This window comes from Fukomys damarensis, unplaced genomic scaffold (genome assembly GCF_012274545.1).
Source record: "Fukomys damarensis isolate Sample0158 unplaced genomic scaffold, DMR_v1.0_HiC HiC_scaffold_34, whole genome shotgun sequence".
Classification (NCBI taxonomy): Eukaryota; Metazoa; Chordata; class Mammalia; order Rodentia; family Bathyergidae; genus Fukomys; species Fukomys damarensis.
Genome location: NW_022900946.1, coordinates 3,759,297 through 3,779,423, shown reverse-complemented (window position 1 = coordinate 3,779,423; position 20,127 = coordinate 3,759,297). Strand labels below are relative to the sequence as shown.

The following is a 20,127-nucleotide window of genomic DNA, read 5'->3' as shown; positions in this document are numbered from 1 at the left end:
TATGAGCGGAAGGAGGTTCAAATGCAGAAGGAGCCAGTGTGCTCTTTTATGCGCTGAAGGGCCTCACAGTGTAATAGATACCAGATACAAGAGAGGATAAGGATTGTCATATGGAGCCAAAAATCAGGTGGTTGGTCAAAGTCTATGTAAAACAATCAAATCCACACTACTTTGGAGACCATAATGCCTGTAAGTCAGGCTTCTGTTCTAAGGCTTTGGAAAATGGAGTACTCTAGAGAAACTGGCAGTCTCCAAAGGACTACCCTTACATTTTGTTATTTAGGGGCTGCCATAGTCCATTCAGGCTACTATTACCAAATACCATAAACAGGGCATTTATAATCGATGGGGATTTATTTCGTATCATTCTGGAGGCCAGGAAATTCAAGATAAAAACACTAGCAGATTTGGTATCTCATAAGGGCCTCCTTCCTGGGTCTTAGCTGGCACCTTCTTGCTTTATCCCCATGTAGTGAAAGGTAGGAGAGAACTCTCTGGGGCCTCTTTTATAAGGGCACTAGTCCCATTTATAAAGCCTCCTCTCTTGTGACATAACCACTTCCCAGTGGCCTCACCTGCCAGTAAATCACACATTAATGATTAGGTTTTGGTAGACACAATAATCAGAGAATATCAGGGGTTATTAGATTCCTCATACTGGTTTTATCTATAGCAAATTTGCAAAATCAGCAAGTTCTACCAAGGATCCTCACCTGACTGAATTTCTTTGTTCCTGAGCGCAAGATCCTTCATATGAGGACCTTCAATATGGAAGAGAGACATCAAAATAAAAAGACAACAAATAGAATTCTGGAGATGACCATCATGGTAGGCACAGGAGAGAAGTAAAAATAAATTCTAATGTGCATTCTCAGTGAGGTTTGAGAAGATGTCACAGTATTAAAACAAAGGTAGGTTACAGTGAAAATGGAATAGCAACATAGCAATAACTTCCTCCTAGATAAAAAGATATACTTGTTAGAATAGAAAATAATTTAATAGAAAAGTTGGAAGATTAAACCTAAGAAATCTCTCAGAAGCAGAAAACATAGAGAGAAGATAAGAGAAATAAACTCAAATGATCACTAGAGGACAATCAACATCTGACCAGAGGACACACAACAGGAGGAAATATTAAAGTAATAGTGGAGACATTTTCCTGAACAGAAGGACTTCATATTCAACTTGGAAATGTATATTTTGTGCCCAGCACAATGAGTTAAAAGACAAACACTCCCAATACTCACTCAGAACATTACCACAAAGTGTCAGAATACCAGAAATAGAAAAAAAATCCAAAAGATAAAAAACAGCCCAATTGCCTATCGATGGAGACTGGATAAAGAAAATTTTAAAAAATAAAATGGAGTACTACTCAGCCATAAAAAACAAGAAACTAGAGATATTTATAGCTAAGTGGATGCACACTGAGGCCATACTCAAGTGAAATGAATAAGTCACATGTGTAAATACCAAATAGTTTCTCTGGTGTGATAAACTAAAAGTGTGAATAAGGGTCAAAATGTATAATTGATTCTTTTTAATAGGAAGAAAAGGTCTAAAGGTATTCGGCAAAAGGAAGAGGTCGGGGAAAGGGAAAAAGGGAAAAGAAAAAATATGTGAAAAGGAAAAACTTGGAAACAATGTCTTTGTAAACAGGGAAGGGTGGAGGGGGTGAAGGGAGGGCTGGAAATGGGGAAAAATTAAGAACCAAGATAAGTCATGTAAATGTTCAAGATCCCAATGATGAATGTAACTGTACTAAATACCTAAAATGTACCAATAAACTTAATAACAATAAATAAGAAAAATCCAAAATGATAGCAAAAAGTCAGCATCAGACTATCCACAATTCTAGATATTAGAAGCCTTTGACTTTCTGAAGAAGAAATCACACCAATTTAAGATTATATACACAGCTAAAGTAGCAATAAATAAGGTGGCAGAATAAAGACATTATCAGATATGTGAGGCCCAGAAGGGACTGTAGCAAAATGAGAGGATTTGATAAAATGCTAAATTTGTAGGACAAATTAAACCAAATAAAATTATGCCTGAAGCAATTAGTCACAAAAAACTGAACTCCAGACAAAAAGTCATATAAGAAAGAACATCTCGTCACAGAGAGCAACGGCTGTGTAGCGAACTGAAGTTACACAGTCATTATGATGAAATCACTATTGGTTTTCAATTTTTAGAATCAACTTAATGATGAAGCTCAGAAGACATCATTATAGAGCAAAATGCAAATATTATAAATTGAACATTGTAAAACTAACATTCAGAAATTGGGAAGTGGAAACAAGAACAGAACTGAAAAGGATACATATTAGAAAGTAGGGAGTAAAAAATGCAGTTTTTATGGAAAAAATACAGTGGCACCTTAAGGTCTTCTTCCTTTTGCATTCATTTAGAATTATCTCAGCAAGAATTAAAAAAAATTCTCCTTTGCAATGTTTTAGTTGTGTGATGGCTAAATTCATCTTAAATTCATACAGAGAATGAAGAGCACAGGTGGTGGCTGCTCGTCTTCCCTCTGGTGTCCTTCTCACTAGCTCAGTAGTGCCTTGACTCAGCAGGTCTGAGTTACCTCAGCGATTGGAGAAACTGAGGCCAGAGCCGAGCTACTACTCCCTGACAGTGTCACTTCTGTACCGGAAAGCTCATTGTTCTCTGCTTGCCTAGCTCCTTGCTACTCAGGGTGTGGTCCTAGGACCAGCAGCATCAGCATCCCTGATGCAGAATCTTGGGCCTCAGAATCTGCATTTTTAACGAGACTCCAGGTGACAGCCAGACTCACCAAACTCCAGGAGGAACTGACACTCCTTTTTACCTTCAACTGTGGACCCCATACAAAAACAGCCTTCCTCTCTGAGGAATCCTTGTCGTGCTCCATTCCAGCTCAGCCCAGCTCAAGTAATTCTTCCCTGCAGACCATCAGAGTCCATGAGATCACTGTACTCTGACTTTCCTCCATTTGTGTTTTTATCTCTAGTGTAGTAGTTATCTCTAGTGGTGGATATATCCTGAGCCTTCTTTACCCCAACACTTGATGGGTGTATATTGTTTTTATTTTGTTTCTTATCTGTAAATAAGAATAGTAATATTACTTTTCTGATAGTGTCATTGTGCAGCTCACATGTAATAATCTGTATAAGGCACTCAGAACAGAGTAACATCTCAATAAATGTGATTATAATTATGAGCTATTATTAAAGAGTCCCGGGTGATAACAGTCAGCAGGAAAAGGCTCAGATGTTAATGGTCTCCAGCCTCAGCTGTCAGCTGGTTCATTTCCCTCATCAATAGCTCATTACTTGATTGTCAAGTCACAGACGCTCTCCGCTACACACCATCACACCAAATAATAACAATTATTGCAGGTCTCATGTGTAGAGCATTACAGAGCCAATACCCCTTTAATCCTGAGAAGGCCTGTCTGCTGGAGATGGTGGTGGTGAGGCACAAGGCTGTGTCAGTGGGAAGGAGCCTGTCTTACCCTCGTGGTAAGTACAGTTTGTGTCCATGGCATCTAAGCCATTCTGCGCAGTGTCCTAATGCTTGACAAAGCCAAAGCATCCCTTTTCTTTTTGCTTTTCTTTTACCCATTTCTTGATGCACCACCTCCTCCTTGGAGACTTGGACTATGCATCTGTAGAAGCTGTGCTGGTGAACAAATCTCACAGCCTCTGCTGGGAACAAAACTTTTCCTTCTCCCACCTCTCACTTCTAGACTGAAACATTGTAATGGAATGAAACCCTTTCCCCTTGATACCATATTCCCAAGATGATCTCCTCCTTTCCCAGGAGGATCTCCAGCCCCTCAGACACACTTCCAGGAGATTCTGTCGTGACCACAAACACATCTGAATCCCTGGAGGATTCAGTGTCCACATGGGTTCCATTTGAAATGCCTGGTTTACTAGGCAAAGAGAAGACATAGTGGGGGGCATGAAGATGATCTTTTAATTTTGGAGGAACTTATGTAAAACAGAGATATTCTGTATCCCAAAAAGGCATTCTCAGGACAAGTGGACATATATAATGGAAAGAAAGCAGGGGAACTGTCATTATGACTCTGTTACTTACTATGTGAAAGGTAAAATATACTGATCAACATAATCATATTTAATTCCCCAAACAAGGGTTTGTTCAATAATGAGAAAATAATGGTTCATACAAGCTAAATGACCAAGTTGGGCACTGGACTGATTTGTTTGTTCAGTGGTACTGGGGATTAAAACCAGACCTTCACGCTGAGTTTTTCCAACCCTTTTTTGTATGTTTTATTTTGAGATGGAGTCTTACAAAATTGCTAAGAGTTTGCAGTCCTGCCTCAGCCTCCCAGAGTGCTACCATGCCTGGATAGTTTTAAATAAAAATCCATGCTACATTAGATGGCTTCTTATTGTGGGGCCCGCTGATGGGTGGTCATGGAAAATGTGCTAGCAGGGGTTAGATCCTGAAAGACCATGAGGAACAGAGCCTGGGGAAATTCTCAGAGCAATACTAATAAGCAAGCAGCATAGGAGAAAGTTATCAATTCCAAAAAAAGCAGCAGAATAAGATTGAACCACATGTGAGACTCAAAGCGTCCTGAAACCAGAAGGCTGATGCGGAGTGACACATGAATCAGAATAGGTGAAGGAGATCCAGACCTGGAAACTGATGTTCTGTTGTCTAAAACCTGTCCACAAGCACGCATTCTTTGGTCCTCAGAGTACTGATTTCTTTTAGTCTATTGCCGACATCTAAAAACTGGAAGATTGGACTTTCATATTCAGATTTCAAAACTTCTCTTTAAAAAAAATGGGAAGATTGGCAATCCTGCGACCACATTTCTTGGTAGTGGCTGAGTGGTAGCAGGTGCTGTGAGCAGGGCACATGCTCTCCAGTGTGTAGGACCCTAATACCTTACAGCTCGATAACTTTACTTGTTTGCATATCTGCCTGGACTCTGAAAGTAATCCAGACAACTAATACTATCTGCTGTCTTGCAGGAATTCAGTTTAGAAAGACACAGGTTGCATTTGTGGTGAATCTCATATTGCCTAGAGAACTGATTTAAAGCTCCAACACACAGATGGCCTGAAAGACAAGCCATTAGGATATTTCCTCAGATACAAAGCAGTTGCTAAGTAGAATGCATGAGCATGTTCCGGGGAGCAGTACCCATCACTGAGGTGTAGTGAAGTAGGTTAGTTAGGATGTGGAAGACACCAAGCCAGGCAAGAATGAAGGTCTGCAAACTGTGTCATTACTAGTAAAATGATATCAACAGTTGTCATTAAAGTTGCGCTGTAGAGATCATTGTAGAGTGATGCATGAAATGTATTCCAACACAGGTTTGGTTATTTTCAACTAGTTCTTCTTATAAAACTTGGATAAAAAACATTTTAGGTTTGATGAAGTAACCAAATGAAGTAGGTGCTGGGTTAAACAGACTAGGAAACAACTCCCTCATCAGTGGGGGGTCTTGGCATCCAGGCAATAAAATAGAATCGGCAAACAAACATAAAAGTTGTTTTTTGAAAGTCTGTTTACTCATGGAATTGATGCAGAAACGGGGCACTGATGGGAAGAAGCATCTCAACGTTCCTATGGATAGAAGTGCAAGAAACTTTGGGGGTCTAAGAATATGGGACTCCCCCAAATTTCATAAGGGTATCAAACTTGAATAGATGAGACTAACCATTTCTAGCTGTTGCATCATTCTGTATAAGATCCTAATTCCAGGAAAGGGAGTGACCTCTTAGCAGAGCTAGGGTCAAGGAAAGCTGGATTATACCTTAACACATAAGTGCTATAAAGTGAAAATGGTAAGACAGCGCCAGAGATTTAGCTCAGTGGTGCTGCACCTGCCTGGCAAGTACAAGGTCCTGAGTTTGATTCCCAGTACAACAAAACAAAACAAAAAAACCCAAAATGCGAAGACATTGATTGTTAATTATAACTCTATGTTTTCAATGCAAAAATCAGTGTCTCATACAAAGCAGGTGCTCAAAGAAGATTTATGGAGTGACTCAATGAAGGAACGATGAAATAATTTAAATCTTTGATGAGGGTAAGACAGAGCACCTGGAAAAAATAGTTCCAAAGACCCAATGTCAAAAAGAATTGACAATTTTTCAAAAGAAAATCAGAGAGATGGCACCCAAAGGGTATGGAATGGATGCTAGGTAGCCAGTGGAGTGGAGTATATAGAGAGGTGCTTAGGATTTCCCACCAAGGCTTCCGTAACAAACACGGAAAGCTTTAAGTCTTCCTCATAGTCTTTCACACTTCAACATCATAAGTAGGAACCAGGGTCAGTTGCGTCTAAATCCGTCTTTTTTTCTTGCACAAACAGTCGTTACTGCGTTTGAGATGCTGCTAACGGGTGACCTGAGGATCCGTCTCCCTCCGTTCTTGTTCTGACGGGGAAGGCCATATGCCAGTGTCAGCCCTGCCCGGGTGAGTTCTCTGCGATGCAGGCACAGTTCCTCCAGGAACATGCCATATGGACAAGAGGCTGTTCCAAGGAGAAGCAAATCTGCACATCCCACTCAAAGGGGGAATGGCAAGAATGGGTGTCAGGGGCCCCCAGATTTCCTGCTCTTTCTCTGAAGTACGTTAGGAAGGAGCACATGAGTCATTTCCAAGGATCTAGGTAAGAAAGCCATCTGGAACATGAAAAATGGTCAAGAAGGCTCTGATCATGACCTGGTGTTGTTGATAATGAAATAATGTTGCTTTCTTAAGGTGACCTGACCCTTCATCGATAGTGTGGCCCAAGCCATTCCTTTTTACAGTTGGTCATGTACAGTTCAGCTCATAGTTATTTTGTCTTGTGAGGTCCTCAAGTGTCTAAAATGTGTGTTTCATTCCCTCGGAGCATGGGCATGCATTGACCTTTGGCACATTCTTTTCAGCAAAAGTGTATCTGCTTTCCAACTTCTGTTTTAATTCTAATTTGGAATAGTATTTGTAGTACTATTTCTATTATTTGAGGTAACAGGGAATTGGGGGTGAACCTTCCTGGAGAAAAAGAGGAAAGAGAATGTCAACAGTCTGGATAAACATAGAGCAGAGAGCTAGGGCTCATGGAGCGAATCTGACTAATATACATTTAAAAAAATCATGTATAGAATTAACCTTCTAAAATGTTATTTTTGAATTCTTCAACCTCAGAAGGCTTTCCCTTAAAATTATTTGTCTTGAAGCTGTGTAAAATCTTATGGTACTGGGCCTGCTTGGCCATCTGGAAGTGAGGCTGAACTGAGTGGTGGCTGTCCTCTTTGGGCAGGCCATGAGTTCTCCAGTTCAGTAGCATAAACTTTGTGTATATAGGAGGTGCTCTGTAGGTATATTTGTGATTCAGAATTTACAACTTTATTCCCATTTGGGTATACCTAGGTCTCAAATTGCAAACAGTCTTTTTCACTGACTCTTCGGATGCAGCTAATGACCATTATGACTTGGGCGCAGACTAGAAAGATGCTGCTGTGTGCTGCTAGGTGTCTAAATGCTTTGGAAACTGTTAATCATAGTTCGATTTTTTTTTTTTTTTTTTTTTTTTTTTGGTACTGGGGATTGAACTCGGGTCCTTGTACTTGCTAAGCAGGTGGTGGAACCACTGAACTAAATCCCTGGCCCAATCATAGTTTGATTTTTATCTTCTTATCTGATTTTTGGTTTTTGAGTGGAGGTTTGGCTTACTCATTTACCTCGTTAAACAATAGACCCAACTGTGAAAGCCCCTGCTAAGTGTTTATGTATAGATGATAAATCTGGAAATACCAAAACATCCTGCCTGGGTTTTACTGCTGCCCTGGATTTTAGTGCCTGCAGTGTAGGCCAAGTTGTGCCAGTCCCTGTCTGGAGTCTGCCCTGTCTACAACTCAAGGGGTCCAGCACCACAGAAGAACCTTCATTTACCTCTGGCCACTCTGCTCCAAATAAGCCTGCTCACAAACTGAGCAAGACTGGCCCTGGTTGTTAGTATTTGGAAGGGGGGAAGACCTTCATTTTAAATATGGCTTGTACTTTCATAGTTTTGAAGTTGTAGTTTTCTCTTTGAATTTATGTCACATATACTGGCATCTATACCACTCATGTGCATGGCCTGTTCTTGGCAGCAAGTTTATTATAATGAAGGACTGACCACAGAATGAAGGCTTCCTAGTAGGGAAGTTAAATTCGTCATGTCCCATTTATACAGTTGGCACTGTACAGATGTGAGGGGCTAGGATGTCTATGGGCTCATATGGAATGATCTCTAGACCTAGTAAAAATGGCAAAGCATGGATTAATGTTTTCTCTGGGCTTCCATTAATTTTATTTTTATTTATTTGTTTATTTGGTACCAGGGATCAAATTTGGGACCTTGTACTTGTGAGGCAGGAGGCAGAACCACTGAGCTAAATCCCTGGACCTGCTTCCATTAATTTTAAAATATGCAGATATTGACTTATTTTTGCATTAGGTGGAATTTTTTAGGAGGTAGATGACAGGGTCAGGGTAGGGACAGAGAGACACGCTCTGGGGCACAGGGGTTGAGAGGTGGACATACTTCTCACACTATAGTCCTCTGTATTGTTTGCTGGTTAGACTATGATTATATTATTTTTTCTAATAGTAAAAATTGAGTTGTGTGGTTGTATGCACCTAATTCTGAGCTTCATTTCTCCTGGTGGCTGCTACGTTCCTTTTAGAAAAATGTCTACATCCCACAGTACAGTGGTTTTTGAAATTTTTAAAATGGATACATAATAATTGCACATTTTATAGGGTGCAGCATATTTCAATACATGTATACAAGTTATAATAATGAAATTGGGATAATTACCATTTCCATTACCTCAAACATAATTTCTTTGTGTAATTCACAATAATTTATTGTGTATTTCAATTTCAATAAATTACTGTGAATTATAGTTTCCCGCTATGCTATGGAACAATAGAAATTATTCCTCCTATCTAACTGTATTTCTGTGTCTATCCCACGATGCAGTTTTTAGGAAGGAATCACCAGGCTGGTAAGGCTGACAGAACCCAGCAGGCTGTCCTGGCCCTGCAGAGAGCTGGTTTTATTTCCTGGGGTCCTGGGTGAGAATAGTGCCGGGTACTATGTGGGTCTTGTTGAGCTTCTCAATAAGTGAGCAAGGAGGATCCAGAACCAGATAGGAGTTCTGTGCCGCTTCCTGCATCCCATCTTGCTGTGACACCTGCACCTTGCCCACCCTGTCCTTTTCCACTGAACCATGTAGTAAACAGGTGCTGTGCTATTTGTTCTCTGTACTGGGGACATTTCACACAATACTCAGCAGAGATAGAACTGTGTCTTAGAGGATTGTGTTCTCTCTTGTGGCCCCCTTGCAGGTCCCTTGATTCACTTCTAAGGAGAGAGCTGGCACAGGGCAGGGTGAGTGGGACCGAGTTTGAGAGGCCTAGGAAGCACAGGCAAGCGGCTATAGAAGATACTTTGTCCCAGGAGAGCAGGATTCTGGGAAAAGTGAAGCAGAGGTATAGGAGCTTCCCAGAGCCCGAGGCATTCATTCTATGAGCGTTGAGAAGCTCAGAGTAGCCGGGACACAGGTTAGAATGGAGAAGAAACAAAATGAGACTGGAACATTCTGTAAAAGCCGATTAGCAGGAGTACAGGAGATATTTATTAGAATTAATCCTTCCTGGCTAGAACAAGATGAGAGACAGTTATTGCAATACTTTGTAGCCCAAGGTGACAAATACTAAATGAAGGCAGTGACAGAAGAATTTAGGGTTGAAGGTAGATCTGAAAGAGATTTGTGAAGTAATACCAAACATCTTGGTGAGGGACCGAATAAAGAAACAGGAAGGATGTCAGCAATTACTTCGCATGTCAGGGGAGGGCTGAATGGCACCTTAGGTCCAAGAGGTAAAGTACAGAGCTGTGAGTAGTTTCCCCTTGAAGATTTGGTGTTCCCTTTACCCACACTGAGAATTGTCTGTGAATGAAGCTCTCTGATTGCATTTACATGACTGAATGTGAATGAGGTCCTCCTGGTGGCCTGGTCCAAGGCACTATGGGAGATACCAAGGTCAAGGGAAGCTCAGAAGTGCAATAGTGTATATCTCTCTCCCTCTCTTCCAGCAGAACAGCCAAGGTCCTTTCCAAAGAACAATGAAAGCATCAATAAAAATTAAAAATAAATAACACTATTGTCCTTTGGAGATTGACCTCAAGGCCGGCCACGTCAGTAATTTTCCACATACATCAGTACAATGTCCTCTCTACACAAATGGCAAGAACTTGGGGATCTCCCAGAAAAGATTGGAAGGAGATGACTAAATGAAGAACAGAGTCATTAATCAAAGAATGCAAAAGACTAGTAAGCATCACAGTTGCTGAGTGCGAAATTCTTTCATCTGGCTGCAAGCGGCTGAGACCCCAGGGGAAGAGGTGAACCTCTGGAATTGCTTGGAGGGGTGAAGTGAGACAATGCAGATCAATGCCCAGTGGTAGACCAGATTGTCTCACCACTGAGAAGGTGCCGGACAGCCCCTGGCTGGGTTTCTTGCCCCGTTGGGATGTAGCTATCCCCCTGTCTCAGGCAGGGCAATTCTTCCTTTTGACAGTTCCCAGGAACCTGCTGGGTTTGGAGGCTGCTTTCCTTTGCCTCAAGCAGGATCTAACAAGCTGGGGAGGTTTTTGGCTCTGATGCTTTTTCTGCAACTCTTTTCTTGTCTAGGAGCCAGCAAGCCCTCTCCTTCTAGGATTCCAAGCTGTGCCTTCCCTGAAGGCTGATGTCATGGTTCTAAGCCCCCAAATAGGAGACTCACTTTTTGATAAGATGTCTAGGGTTGTCAGTCAGTGTATTCACCTCACTGACTCCTCTTTTTCTTCTTCTAAAAGTCCTACAAGTACTTTGAAATGTCATTCCTCAGGAGGATCTTTCCTTTCCTCCTTTTTTGTTGTCTCTTCACTCTCTCCTTACAAACCCCATTAAATTGCATAGTTTAGCTCTGTGGAAGACTGCAGAGCACTCTTAGCCAGGATCAATTTCTTGCCCGAATTCTGATCCAGCAATTGTTTCTTTCTCAATTGACTGATTGACTCATTCATAAAATGTTTACTGACCGTCTAGGCTGTTAGACACTGCCCTGTGCACTGTGCAAATGAACAAGATAGAATTGGCTCCTGCTTCCCTGAGCCTCCACCCCAGCTCTCCTGTCCCACCTGTCCTGTAGGTTAGGTTTTCAGATTTACCCATGTCTCACATCCACACCACATAACCTGGCAGGCTTCCGCGAGGGCATCCTTGCCTCTGGGCTGCTCAGTAGCACGCCTCTCGGCCTCGTCATCCCCATTCTACTCTGTGCCCCGTTGCCACGGTTTGTTGTCCTTTATGGGCATTTTCCTATCTTCTTCTATATGAGAAAATGAAAAGTAGAGAAAAGACACTATATGTTTTAAGACCTCCTGTTTTTTTAGGTGCAAATAATAATCTTCCTTGTTAATAATAATCTGTCCTTTTTTAAAAAAAGGTAAGCATGGGTCTTTCAAAAAGTGTTACCACCTTGGTTGCTTACTTGTTTACATACTCCTGTAGGCATCTGGATTTTTGATATCTAGATTAGGTCAATAAATAGAACAGAGAGCCCTTCTCACCTACCAGCAGCCCAGTTTAACAGAACCTGGAAATGCTAGATGGGTAGAGGAACATTTACATGTAGAGGAATGTAGGCAGGAGAAGGAGGCTGTGGATTATATGTTGACAGTTTTCTGCACTCTAGATGCAACTTTCAGTGTCTTCTGTGTAGTAACAAATAAACAAACAAAAAACAAACAAACAAGAAAATCCTTCCTAAAAGAAACTGCCAGCTGTTAAACTGTTTTAGGTGTTATTTGAATTTAACTAAAAATGGCTCCTTGGGCAGCTACCTGACAGCTGACAGCTTTTACAACATGTTTTCTGATATAAACTGCTTTACAAAGAGCTTATATCTTTTTACTACCAAGCATTACATTCTGAACAGAAACTTAATAAGATTTTCAGCAGAGATTTTAAGAGGTTCCATCATAGGACTTAACAACAACTGTGATCTATTAGTTTTAGTGCAAGAGTAAAGACCTAAGAGAAATAACATTTTCAGTTTGACTTTATTGCCCCCTAAGTTGTGTTCAAGTTCAATGAAAGTTAGAAATTGGTACTGGAAAGAGCAAGGACTTTGGATACAAACTTGGGTTGAATTTCACTATGACTTATGAGCTGTTGTTCTTTGGGCAAGTTGCCTGACTAATTTATGTTTCAGTTTTTTCATCTATTGAAAGAAGTACTCTTTTTTTTCCCATTAACTTTATTGGTTGATTTTAGGTATACATTATGATCACATTGATCATTGAGAATTTGTACCTGTACGTGTACATGATATATCTTGATTCTTGTTTTTTCCCCTTTCATCTTCCTTTCCCTCAACCTCTCTACCCCTCTCTACTTACAAAAACTTTGTTTCCATTAATTTTTTCTTTTCCCATGTTTTTTACTTCCCTTCTTTATCCCCCGCCCACACTTCCCCTTCTCCTTTGGACCTTTTCTTCCTATTTCACATTACATTATACATTTTTGACCTCATACACTTTCAGTTTTTCACACCAGAGAAACAATTTGGTATTTACACAAGTGTGTCCTATTTCTTTCACTTAAGAGTATGGACTCAATGTACATCTATATATAGATATATATATCTATATATATCCACATCTTCTTTATCCAGTCACCAGTTGATGGGCATTTGGGCTGTTTCTAAGCTATAGCTATTACAGACTGTGCCTCAATAAACGTGGGTGAGCATATATCACTGTGGTATGATTCTTTTAATTCTTTTGGGAAGATCCCCAGTAGGGAAATAGCTGGGTCAAATGGGACCTCTAATCCTAGTTCTTTGAGGACTCTGTACTGATTTCCACAGTGGTTGCACCAGTCTGCACTCCCGCCAGCAGTGGAGAAGGGTTCCAGAAAGTAGTGATCTTACTATATAAAGTTTTTTACAACAAGGACTTGTGGTACAGAGTCTGATCCACAGGAGGATGCAGCAAATGCTTTGGGTTATATGTGGCAGTAACTCAACTCAGACCACCGTAAACAGGAATGAAATTTCCTGGCTTGCCTGACTAAAGCATTTAAGGGAAAGTTGGCTTCAGCCATAATGGACCCAGGGCTCCAGTGCTATCATCAGGATCCAGTCACTCTTCACCCGCAGGCTTCGCATTCTTCTGTTAGCCTACCTTCTTTGTTGGCCCAGTACACTGGCTGGCTATTTTCCGAAGCAAGCAGAACAGAGAGCGCTGAAAGAATATGGGCTGAGATGTGGGTGCCTCAGTGAGACCCCCTGGGCAGGAAAACCTCATTTGGGCATACAGATCATGCAGAGTTACAGTGGGAGTGGTGTTTGGGGCTGGGTTAAAGACTTTTTATTCTCATCAAAGCTACATTGAGCAGGCAAGGCTGAGATCATAATTTCCAGTTAAGAAATAAGGAAGCTGAGGGTGTGTGTGTGATTTTCTTATTTCTACTGTACCAACTTAGTAAACTTAGTGGCTTAAAACAGCACAAATTCAGCATCTTGCTGTTCTAAAGCTCAGAAGTCTAAAATGAATCTCACTGGCTAAAGTCAAGATGTCAACAGGCCTGCATGCCTTCTAGAGACTAAAGGAGGATCGTTTCCTCATCACTTCCAGTTTCTAAAGGACACCTATGTTATCCCTTGGCTCACAGCCTCTTTTGTATTTTCCAATCAGCAGTATTACCCCTTCCCCCACCTCTGGCCCTCCTGTATCCCTCTTTGCCTTATAGAGACACTGGTGATTATATTTGACTTGCTGCAATAATCCAGTTTGGAATCCAAACTAATTCCCATTTTAAGATCCTAGACCTAATCACTTCTTCCAAGTCCCTTTAACCTTGAAAGTGACATATTTACAGACCCTGAAGATGAAAACATGGATATTTTTGTGGGATTCTTCAGCCTAGCACAGGCTTAAAGAGGTAGAAGCTTCTGGTCCCCCCTTAATAGTTCAGCTGAGACTTGAGCGGAGGTTAATGGTTCTAAATTAAGATAGTTTCAGGTAAGAGTGTTTGCTTTCTTGGAGAACAGCTGTGTGACCTCAGTGAGGCCTTTCTGAGCCTCTGTCTTCATTTATAAAATGAGGATGATGATATAAAAATTAAATGAGACACTGTTTAAAATGGCTATCACAACAGCAGACACAGAGGAACGAAGGCATTCCTATCTTTTCAGTCTTGAATGGGCCCCTTGAACATTGGCTCAGGCAAACCAGGGTCAAAGCCAATGGCACATTGAGGTGGGAAGAGCTCTGGACCCTGAATCAGCCCTATGACCACAACAAACTTAAGGCACTGTTCATAAATAGAAGCAATAGATTCTTTCCTCACAGAAATAAGCAGAAAATGAGAAAATGCCTGTCTCATGGTTGGTGCCTGTATTAGTCACTTTCCTGTCACTGAAACAAAATATCCAACACCTGCAATTTAAGAAGTTTATTTGACTCATGATTTCAGAGGATTCAGTTCATGGTTGGCAGACTGAAAGGCAGAAAGGGCATGGAAGAAGGGCATGGCAGAGCAAAGATGCTCAATCTGTGGCAGCCAGGAGGTAGAGAGAGAAAAAAGGAGCTGGAGGCAAGAATACACCCTTCATAACTCCAGTGACAACCTCCTCCAAACAGGCCTCACTTCCTAACAGCAGGTTCAGCTGTGAATTTATCACTGATTAATCCACTAATGAATAAAGTACCCCATGATCCAATCGCTTCCCCAAAGCCTTACCCCCGACCACATTTTTTTGGGGGGGCATTTTAGATCTAAACCATAACCACACTCTTGATGAGAGAACTCACTGCTTTCTTTTCTTTTTTCTTCCTATTTGATTTCCTTTACCTTTTCTTTATTCCCCTTACTTTCTCCTTTGTCCGACCTTCCTTTCTTCCCTACCTCCTTCCCTTTTTGTTTTCTCTCTTCCTTCCTTTGCCCATACTTGTGATCCCTATTTAAGAGCAACTGACCAATATCAGGAACTTCTGATATCTGCTCTTGGTTGCCCGCTTAAGTGTCAGGGCACCCAGTGCATCAGCTTCTTAGTTATGCAATCTGAATGCTAATGACCTGTCTCACCTACCTGCTTATTCCCTTGCATGAGTACAGGCCAGCACAGCTAGTGACTGAGCAAACAGGATCTTCTCTCCCCACCTCCACCAGACTCCCAGATGAGGACCCAAAGCAGCACCACATTTAAAAACCTCTAATGCCTTTGGGGTGGGTGGGGAGGCTTTGTATAGAGCCCCCGGGGCTCTTCCTCCCTATCAGGGTCCTGTCGATTGAGCTGCCTGATGCCCATGCTGATGCCCTCATTCCCTTTCATGCACTGCTAGTTCTCAGTCTGATACTGAAAGTGCAATATGCTTGCTGGTAATGATGTCTCATTGGAGTGTAAAGATTTTCCCATTTCACTGCTTTACCCTGAATTTAAAGTATTTTAAAATTCACTTACCTCTGAGAGGACCAGTGGCCAAACCCTTGCTGTAAATAACCTTGTGCCTTCTGCAGCATTATCTATGATGTGGGAGACAGGAGAGGTGACTGTTCTGTGTCTCAGTCACCAGCTGGATGGAAATCAGGCACAGAACACTTCGGTCATGAGGCCCGGAGCCTTCTCATGCAGAACACTGGTCATGGTGTGAGGGTGCTCTGATTTTGTTTTTTGTGTCTATTCTAGTAAAGTTTGTCCCAGGTGTTGAATTGGAAAGTTACATAGCTCTTGATTATAAAACCTGAACCTCAAAGCTAGTGAAGACTAACTATAGAAGATACTCAAGCAGGGGTTGATAGGAGTTTGCTCTACCCATTCTTAGCAAATATTTATTGTGTGCCACTGTGCACTATGCACTCTCTTAAGTGCTTATCACGAGTTACTTAATTAAGCTCCTTAACAACTCTGTGAGATTATTGCAAGGCTGTCTAGATAGATAGATCTGTGCAGTGTTTCTGGAACCTTATTGCCGTGTAGTATCGAGGCTATTGCTTAAGACACTCACAGAAAATAAATCAGGAAAAGTTTTCAAGTGTGTTGCACTAGGGGCTTGGATTTACTGATGGACTATAGTTACTGATTCACAATCAGAGTGTGCAGAGGGATGCTGAGATTTCTTGGCCCAAAGTCAGCGTTCATTTAAGAACATGTTCATGGCTGGCCATGTTGTTGCACATCTGTAATCCCAGGACCCTGGAAGGGTGAGTCCAGGAGAATTACAAGTTTCAGTTTAAAGTGGGCAATTTAGCAATCTGGCAAGACCCTGTCTCAAAATTTAAAAAATTTAAAAAGGGCTGGTGGAGAAGCTCAGTGTGAAGGTCCTGGGTTCAGTTCCTAGTACTATAAGACATAAAAAAAAAAAACAAAAACAATTAAAAATATGCTCACTATGGTGACCCTTGCCTCAACCACTTTCTGTGTGAACTCACACAAGCCATTTAATCTATTTAGGCCTCAGTTCTCTTATCCCTAAAATGTGTTTAATAATGACACCTACTTCATAGGGTTGTTTGAGGGTTATGTGAGTTCCTGTAAGTGAAGCTCTTAGAATAGTGCCCAGTACATGGCAAATGCTGTAAAGATATTTATCAACTAAAACCTTCAAAAACTGCTCCACATTTTAGTGGTGATGTTCTTTGCTGCCCTCCATGAGTCTGCGTCAGTGCTGTGATCTGGACAACAAGCAGTAGAAGGTGAAATTCTTCAAAAGCCTTAGCTTACTCCTTTTCCCTGTAATTTCTGAAGGAATGAGTGTAGGAAGGTCATATAGGGTGATAAACTTTTATACGTTTCTCTGGGACTTTCCCAGAGAGTTAGCACTGGAAGTTCCATGTTCCAGGAATTGCCCAGTTTCAGAAAAAGCAGTGATAATTGCTGACATTTGTGTTTTGTGAGGATAAATGTACAATTGGAAACTATTATTTTGCCAGGGTTTCCATCATAAAATGCCACAGACTACAAAAGTGTATCTCCCACCATTCTGGAGGCTGAAGTCCAAGGTTAGAGTGCCAGCAGGGTTGTTTTCTTCTGAGGGCTCTCTCTTTGGCCTGCAGATGGTCACCTTCATGCCATGTCCTCACAGGGCCCTTTCTCTGCTAGCACACATTGCTGGTGTCTCTTCCAAGGGCAGCAGTTGTATTGGATTAGGGAATCCCCTTATAACCTTATTTATCCCTTTAAAATCTCTGTCACCAAATACAGTCACATTGGGGACTAGGACATCAAGACATGAAAACTATTCAATGTACAATGGAGATTATTGGTTCTAACACAAAGGCTTTTCATCCACCCCTTCTATCATCTGGAATTTAAGGCAACCGGAAGTTCTTTCTGCAAGGATATCACATTGCTTCTCTGTCACATCCCTTTGGGTGGCATTTTAACATGCACAGTGATTTTTAATCAGAGGGCAAAAATTGAAACCCTTTACGCTAAAATTAGGCACAAGACAAGGATGTCCACTGTCACACTTCTGTTCAGTGTATTTCTGGAAACATTAGTCACAGCAGTTAGACATGAGAAAGAAACAAAAGCAATAAAGATAGGAAAGGAAGAAGTGAAACTGTCATTATTTGCTGATGATATGATACTCTACATAGAAGACCCAAAGAACTCTGCCAAAAGACTTCTAGACTTAACTGACAGATTTAGTGGAGTAGCTGGATACAAGTCAAAAATCAATAGCCTTCTTGGACACAAATAACAGATTCACCAAGAGTGAAGTTAGGGAAACAATTCCTTTCAAAATAGCATTCAAAAAAATGAAATATCGAGGAATCAATCTAACAAAGGAAACAAAAGTTCTCTACATTGAGAACTAAAACACTCTGAAAAAAGAGATTGAAGAAGATATAAGAAAATGCAAAAACATCTCTTGTTCCTGGATAGGAAGAATCAATGTATGGAAAATGGTCATACTTCCAAAACTGCTATACAGATTCAACACAATCCCTATTGAAATCCCAACAGAATATTTCATAGAACTAGAAAAAACAACACAAAAATCATTTAGAACCAGAAGAGACCTAAAATAGCAAAAACCATTCTAGGCAACAGAGACATGGCAGGGGGTATCACAATCCCCAACTTGAAACTATACTACAAAGCCACTGTGTTAAAAACAGTATGATACTTGCAAAGAAACAGGCCCAAGGACCAGTGGAATAGATTAGAAGATGAAGAAACAACTCCATCTGTACTCAGCTACCTCATCTTTGACAAAGGAACCAACCATCCTCCCTGGAGGAAAGATAGCCTCTTAATTAAATTGTGTTGGAAAACTGGATTTCAACTTTTCAAAGATTAAAACTAGACCCGTGGGTGAAGGGAGGGCAGGGATAAGGGGAAAAAATGAGAATCAAGACTTGTCATGTAGAGGTACAAGATCCCAACAATGAATGTAACTGTACTGTATCCCTAAAATGTACCAATAAACTCAATTAAAGCCAGAAAAATTAAAAAAAAAAAAACTAGACCCGTATCTTTCACCATGCACTAAGCTAAAATCCAAGTGAATTAAAGATCTAAATATTAAAACAAAAACACTAAACTTGCTGGAAGATAAGTTAGGTAGAACTCTTGAAGATATTGGCATAGGAAAAGACTTTATGAACAAACCCTCAGTAGCATGGGAACTAGCATAAAGTATCAACAGTCGGGATCTCATCTTTTTAAAAAGTTTCTGCACTGTCAGAAAAATCACAAGCTGAGCTAAGAGACAACCCATAATGGAGGAAAATTCTTTCCCAGCTGTTCCTCAGACAAAGGTCTACTATCTAGAATATATAAAGAATTTTTAAAAATCAGGTCCCCTAAATATAAATACCCAATTCAAAAATGGGCATCTGAAATGAACAGACATTTTTCAGTCAAAGAAATAAAAGCAGCAAATAATCATATGAAAAAATGTTCAACATCACTGGTCGTTCAAGAGATGCAGATGAAAACAACACTGAGACTCCATCTCACCTCAGTAAGAATGGCTACTATGAAGAAATCAACCAATCACAAATGCTAGAGGGGTTGTGGGGAGATAGGAACTCTTCTTCTTTGCTTGTGGTAGTGCAACCACTGTGGAAATCAATATGGAGGTACCTCAAACAACTAAGATTAGAAGTCCCATTTGACCCAACCATTCCTCTGCTGGGTATCTTCCCAAAAGAATTAAAAGAATCACATCACAGTGATATATGCTCATCCATGTTTATAGTGGCACAGTTTGTAATAGCTAAAATTTGGAAACAGCCCAATTGTCCGTCAACTGGAGACTGGATAAAGAAGATGTGTGTGTGTGTGTGTGTGTGTGTGTGTGTGTGTGTGTGTTTTAATAAAATGGAGTACTACTCATCCATAAACAAGAAGAAACTAGAGATATTTATAACTAAGTGGATGGACATTGAGGCCATACTCAAGTGAAATAAATAAGTTACACATGTGTAAATACCAAATAGTTTCTCTGGTGTGAAAAAGTAAAAGTGTAAATAAGGATCAAAATGTATAATTAATATTGAGTAGTAGGAAGAAAAGTCTAAAAGAATAGAGGAAGTGGGAGGGGTAAGGGAAAGGTAAAAAGGGAAAGAAAAGTATGTGAAAAGGAAAAACATGGAAACAGTGTCTTTGTAAATGGGGAAGGGTGGAGCGGGTGAGGGGAGGGCTGGGGAATGGGAAAAATTAGAACCAAGATAAGTCATGGAACCAAAGATCCCAATGATGAATGTAACTGTGTTGTATATCTAAAATATACCAATAAAGATAAAATGTTATAAAAATAATTTTGATAGTAAGTTCATATTAAGTGTCTTTAATCTTTCTAGAGTAAAAATAAGGTCTTCTACTTCTACCTAGCCCCAAGCCCTGCAACAGCTACCTGCTGCAACCAGAGCAATATTTCAACTCCTCAACTCCTGTAGGCCTTCCTCTGTCTGGCCTCTTCTCTCCCTGATTGATAATGTTGCCCTTCTCTCTGCTGAACCACACCAGTTTCCAATTCTTTCCGTGAAAATGCTGAGCTGGTTCTTCCTCAGAACATTTGCACCTGAGGTTCCTTCTGTTTGTAACTTG

General features: G+C 40.7%; 1 protein-coding gene across 5 annotated transcripts in view; it reads left to right on the top strand.

The window, feature by feature from the left end:
- Positions 1 to 20,127, top strand: part of Hs3st4 (heparan sulfate-glucosamine 3-sulfotransferase 4) — a 718,708-nt gene that overhangs the window by 251,101 nt on the left and 447,480 nt on the right. For 2 of the 5 annotated variants that reach the window (XM_033758605.1, XM_033758604.1), the window contains one exon: positions 6,350 to 6,453. In XM_033758605.1, the coding sequence (XP_033614496.1) occupies positions 6,431 to 6,453 (23 nt within the window). In that variant the 5' untranslated portion in view covers positions 6,350 to 6,430. The other 3 variants (XM_033758606.1, XM_033758608.1, XM_033758602.1) reach the window with 3 other exon arrangements.